Consider the following 6,493-nt stretch of genomic DNA (forward strand, 5'->3'; position numbering starts at 1 on the left):
CATGTGTTTGCTGCTGTGATGGCGGGTATCAAGGCCTCTCTCTTCATTAGGCTTTCATGAAGCGAGGCGAGGCTTTGCGAGACCTCCCCCTCTGCGGCGCCCCGGCTTCCCGCTGTGTTGATGGCCCTTGGGCGTCGCCATGAGCGGCAGGACCCGGCGACCTCCTCTCAGCTGCCGTGACGAGACGCCCGCAGCCCGGCCTCCCATCAGGCGCAGCGAGCAGGACACACGTCAGGTGCCCAGACTGCACGCTGCTAGGCTGCAGGAGGAGTCGGACGAGCTAAGATGTTAGTGTGGAGAGAATTACCCAGGGATTTATGGCTGCGGAGTCAAAGCGTGCGTGTGTGTGTGTTTGTGTTTGTGTGTGCAGGCAACATACTTTAACATCTACTTTAATGAGAAACACGAGACAATTTGCTTTTACTGCACATAATATCAACTATTTAAGCATGATATTACCGTAAAAGTGATTGATTAGATTAGAGCATTAATTAGTGTTTGTTGTTTGAAAAGGTTGAAGTAATTGTTTTGTTTAGTGAGATTGAGAGCAATTCCAAATATATGTCAAAGAGCTCATATATTCAATCCAGACAGACTCAAAAAAATAACCGAATACACCACAGACACAATTCTGCACTAAAATGTTATTTATGGAGAGCCACGAATCAGTGTTTACTTTAATATTACATACACTGATTTACAGAGAGTCAGAAGTGCAAGCAGCTCTGAACCTTCTAATGCTGCAATTTACACCCGTAGAACATCACCGGCTGTCCGTCACTTGATTGAACGAACTCGGGGAAACTTCCTATGGAGGAAAACACACTTCACCACGCCAGCATCGAACATAATGTGATGATTTGTCTGGTTGTTGTGCGCATGTGGCAGATGATGGCCGGTGTATCTCTTCATCTAGCCGTAATGTTGACGTATATTCAATATTAATAACCCGCTGTCAAGGACACTCGAAGGACATCTCAATCTGACACTTATAGGCTCGGCATGAATATGTATATAAGGCAGCGAGACGCCTCGGAATTACCAAGTAAAATCACGGCTCACCACGCGTGGGGACACACACACAAGCACGCACGCACACACTTACACACGCCGGCTAATGTGATGTGGCACATTCTGCATTCTGATTAGCCACAAATACAGTGTGTGATCGGTCTCCACAGACTTGTTATAACTCCGCACGCTGAGGAAATACAGCTGCGTGCATGTGACTCCCACATTATAAAGCTCTGCCGTAGTGCCAGTGAGCAAGCGGTGTCATTGTGAAGAGGCGTCACGCTCGCTCTGCCGTTGACATTCCTCCAGGTACTTGTCCTTCGCTCGAGTATTTTTTTCTTATACACTTTCTACTTCTCCTCCAGCGCACCTCTGACGGAGATATTGATTATTGAAGCTGTAGTACATTGTTACTTTGTAGATTAATGCGTTGGAGTACTTATAGGAGGTAAAGTGCTACTCTTACAGTCAAGTGGTACGTAGACTTCAGTACGTCCAAGTACTTCTGCGGAGACAAGGCAGAACAATTATCAGCATGAAGGTGCAGAAGAGTAAATACAAACACATAGAATTATCTGTGGTGTTGTGTTTACTGTCAGAACAAGAACAGAAACGCATCAGTTTTATTTTATTTATCAAGTTTATTTATCTTTCAACGATGGGGGTCCACGTCGTTGAAAGATAAATAAACTTGATAAATGATCTCCAACGACACAACAATTTCAATTGTGAATTTTGTGTTACCCAATTTCCAACATCACTTGAACGCAGCATAAGACTTTAAATCAACCGTTGAATAAACAAGAAGAATATTGTAAACACTGGCAAAATGCATCGGAGATAAAGATTTAAAAATAGAATAAGATAGAAGATTGCTGTGGAAAACTGAATAAATTCCTCCCAAATAACAATGTTGTTGAGTAGCGCTTTCTTGAGACTTTTACAGCTCATAATTTAGTTTGACAGCTTTTTGCACTGAGTTATAATGATTTTCATGAACGAGAAGATGAGAGAGATGATTGATCTTGTGCAACGTAGTTTGGATCACGTTCAGTTTTGATGGGACATTCACGCACGCACGCACGCACGCGCGCACACACACACACACACACACACACACACACACACACACACACACACACACACACAGCAAGCACGTAAGAATGTGGTGTTTGTACAGTTTGACCCTCACCAGTGGTTAAGTTGGGTCCCACTTTGGCCACCATCTTTCATTAGGATCATTATGTGTGTATTGACCAAACAGCTCAAACTGATTGCTTAGAATCAGCAGTTAGAATCAGCAAAGAAAAACCTGTTAAAGAAGGTAGAAAATATACAATTCATATCAGCTTCTGCAGGCTAAAGGAGTTAAATCGTCTCCTCAAAATATTGCAGTTTGGTTGGTATCAGTGAGGGAGAAAGTAAACAGAACTTGCTTGTGTGTGATTTCAGCCCTGAGCTTAATTCTGAGCAGCTAACAGAGCCCTCACACACACTCCGCTCGTGTTAATGATCCCCCCGGGAGTCTGGGTGCAGGTACATCACAGGCTCGGCGTGTACTCGGCTGTGTTGCTGCCCGGAGGCTGCGAGGCGACCGAGTCTTCCCGAGCCGGCCGACATCAAAGACCTCCATCCAGGAGAGCCTGAGGCGACGCAGAGCTGAGGGCGGCCTGAGGGAAACGCTGAGGAGATGAAGACTGACTCAGACCCAGGCAGCCTTTTGTTGCTGGTTTGTTTTGCTTTAGACTTCACCTCAGACCTCCACAATGGAATAAAGTTATGAAGAATCTTTTCCCTAAAGCCATGCTCCCACAATGCCACAAATAGTAGAATAAGTAAATATTTCAGATAAATTATGCATATTTTCCACCAGACCTTGTCTTGCTTGGGCTTTTACTTTGCTCTTCCCCAGAACAAAAAAAGGATTGATCCAATGAATTGTGCAATGAATTTACATGTTCAGCTTTAATGAAACAGGTTTGGACAGTGAAGTATTCAACCATCAGAGCCATAAATCATCTAAGGTGGTATTTTGGATTGGCCATTGCATAAATGTGTGTATTGTATATGTAGAAATATAAATGAACTGCAGAAACTAGATCTTTCTTTGATTTTATTACAATTTCAAGTCAATGTCAGAAGCACTGTTTTAGTGGCCATGCTGGGGATCTCAGCAGCCGTAGAGTCGGTTGATCCTGGTGATGTCCATGCGGGACATTCCCTTTCTCTGACCAATCTGGACGTTAGGGTCAGGGATGGGGGTGATGGAGTCCCGGCCGTACTGGATGGAGAAGGCGGTTCTTCCATAGTGCATGATGGACGAGTAGTCGTAGGGAGTGTTCAGGTTGTTGGTGCGCTGCTGGTGGAAGTTGTAGGCCATCTGAGGGTTGATGTTCTCCCAGTTGATCCTGACGTACTGATCGCGGTCACTCCTGGTCTGCTCGTGCTGGAAGCCCAGAGCGTGGTTGATCTCGTGCTGGATGATGCCGTGGTACATGCAGCCCCGTCTGTTGAGAGAGAGGACCTGCCTGCCCCCCACCCTGCCCAGAGACGAGAAGCAGCCGTCCCTGTTCTCCACGCTGATGTAGTCGTACTCGCTCTGTCGGGGGACGAAGCGGAGGCAGGTGCTGCTGTGGAAGGACTGCATGGCCAAGTCGATCTTCCTCCTCTCCCAGCTGGGGAACTCGCTGCTCACTGTGAAGGGGATCATCACCAGGCCATTGGAGGCTTTCATCCACAAGCAGTTGTTGCTATAGCAGAACATGGCGTTTCTGGTTCTGGGTGCCGTCATGTCTCCTTCCAGCAGGATCTCACTCGAGCCGTTATTGGAGGTCAAAATCCTGGTGGTGATTTCCACATCGGCATCCTCTTCCTCGTCCTCTTGGACCTCTGAGTGGGCTCGGGAGAGGCCGAGCAGCAGCAGCAGGAGCAGGCTGGCAGGTGGAGTCATCTTCAGGGTCGATCTGCTGGTTGTGAAGCTTGAGTGGAAAACTGCTGAGGACAAACTGCTGAAGCTTGATGTTTGACTCAGTTCAGTGCAGTATCTTTATATGCTCCTCTACAGGTGAGTCTGCTGGAGGATTAAGGGTAGGGGTCCAGATTACACGGCCTAAATAAACCTGTGAGGGCAGGACTCCACAGACAACACCTCTTTTTAAACATGGGATCAAATCTCTCGGTTTGCTTTGTCTGCCTTCTTTTCTTTGTCTCAATGTAGCAACACTGGACTCATCTGCATTAACGCTGCTTTAATGAGGTAAAACCTTCAACTCTATCAATTTGAACTCTTACACAAAACAATCTGAATACTTTTTGACAAACCCATGAACGTGTTATACATGTAGATCCAGAAATAAAAAACGAATTTCTTAAAACTGAGCGATCATCAGCTTCTTCAAAAGCAAATGACTCACATGATAGACCATCATTAGGAGGGTCTATGCTTGATGTGAGGCACAATGGAATCACTGCATCGCTGAGATGATGATGATGATGATGATGATGATGATGATGATGAAACCAGAAAAAATGTGTTTATTAGTTGTTTCTCTTGCTTTGGGCCAGTATATTAAAGCCATAAGACACGTTTGGCTTGGTGGAGATATGTCTTCTCCATAGTACCAGCACGTACAGTATACAGTTAAAATGATGTTGCGTATGACCCAAATAACGCTTCTACTCTCTCTCTCTCTCTCTCTCTCTCTCTCTTAATTGAAATCCCAGGTTTACGTTTGGTGACAAGCCGTTAAAGTTGTGGTCAAAGCGGCGTGTCCCTGTGTGAGGATGATAGACGGCCTATTGCAACTCTTGCATATGTAGGGGATGGTAATAGGTTCCTATGGGAGATGAAGCTGTGGCCCTGCCCATGACAGCTCTCAAGTCAAAAAAACAGAAGAAGAAGAAGAATACTAAATTGTATGGAACAGTCCAAACCGTCCCCCATCAGAGTGACTTTAGCTCTCATTTACCGACGCTTATTCTATTCTACCGCTTCAGTAAAGCTTCCAGAAAGTTACATGCTTCTTAATTACAAGTTTTGCATCTTTATGTGTTTTTAAATTACTTCTTTCCAATTTAAATCAACTGCCTGAATGGAAGCCAAGTAAGTTGTATTGGTCCAGATGCCTCCATCCCATGAAAACAGCCCTTATCCTGTAAGTCCTCTCCTTAAAACAAAAACACAATAAGATATTGTTTTTCATTTGGCGTTGGATTGTTTACGCCCCAGAAATGCAATATCGTTGTTTTTTGTGTCAGAAAAAAAAAGAATTGGACTCTAATTTGTTCGCTTTAATTATCACACATAGACCCGAACGCCTCCCTTGAATTCTGGCCTCATATAAAGTGTAAAGATGAATTGTGAAAAGAATGTGTGTTTTCTCTCTCAAACGCCACCCCCCCTACCCCCCATCCCACACACACACACACACATACACACCCACCCCAATCTCATCAGCCACCGTGATTAAGGTTTGGCATTGGGGATTGTGCTGTCTTCTTGGAGAGATATTTCAGCTGCATTTCTGACACTCTGAAAGGAGAGGAAGATAAAGGAGGCGTCGGGGAAAAAACTCCTACCCGTTGTGTGAGTCCTAGAGAGGGCCTTGAACCCTGCCATTCACGCCTTTCTCTCCATCAGCTGAGTCTAATTGCCAGAGAGGACAGGAGACCCCGGGCTCGATCGTTCCTTATCCTCTTTAGCGCTTTCAGGCGAGTGAAAGGCGAGCTTCTGCTTTTGATCTTTTCTCTGATTCGCTTTTTCTTCTCTGTCATCCCTACCATCCTCTCCTCAGGAGTGACACCAGCTCCTTTCACTGGCTGCCCCCGTCTCCATCTGCCCAAAATAATGACCAAGGCCCAGGCATTATTAAACAGAGGTGGAGAAGGGAGGTCAGCGCCGGCAGAGGGAGAGGGAGAGGGGAGGTCTGGGGATGGGGGACTCCAAACTCCACGTCTAAGTAGGGGTGCCCCTATTCCAAATCTACTCCGTAGCCTCTCTGTGTTTCCCTGGATTCGTCCCTTACAGTTCTCATGGCCGCAGAGAGAGAAAGGCCTTTCTTCACCAGCACGGACGTGAAGGCAAGTCCTTTCCCAGAGGCACTGCTACAATAAGACCCCGGGCTGGCTGAGACAATGGGGCCTGTGTGATCTCGCAGCCAGACTCGGGATGAGATGATGCCTTGCTTGCCAGTCCCATGGGAGGGTAGAGTTGGTGGTCATTGTTGACAGCTAATGGACAGCATCTTTCCACTGGCATGCCCCCCCGCAGACTGTGTCATTTTAAGTTGCTTAATAACAACACTCAGCCCGCACAGACGAAGGAGCTCTATGAGGAACAGCAGTTTGTTTGCAGATGAGAATCATTCCCTTCACAAATCTCCAAAGCTAACACTGGGGGGTGATTGGATGAATGCAGCCGCCGGCCAAAGACGCCATTCAGAGGGGAAATTCAATATAACTTATGAAAGGGGAAAGTAGT

At 46.1% G+C, this 6,493-nt stretch overlaps 1 protein-coding gene across 1 annotated transcript; it reads right to left on the minus strand.

Moving 5' to 3' along the window:
* Positions 1 to 3,184: 3,184 nt before the first annotated feature.
* On the minus strand, positions 3,185 to 3,964 carry LOC143004708 (high choriolytic enzyme 1-like). Its single transcript, XM_076155829.1, has one exon. The coding sequence runs from the start codon at positions 3,962 to 3,964 to the stop codon at positions 3,185 to 3,187; it is 780 nt and encodes a 259-aa protein (XP_076011944.1).
* Positions 3,965 to 6,493: the final 2,529 nt, after the last annotated feature.

Source organism: Genypterus blacodes, unplaced genomic scaffold, assembly GCF_046128005.1.
Source record: "Genypterus blacodes isolate CSIRO-AG114 ecotype Tasmania unplaced genomic scaffold, CSIRO-AGI_Gbla_v1 ptg000067l_1, whole genome shotgun sequence".
NCBI classification, from domain to species: domain Eukaryota; kingdom Metazoa; phylum Chordata; class Actinopteri; order Ophidiiformes; family Ophidiidae; genus Genypterus; species Genypterus blacodes.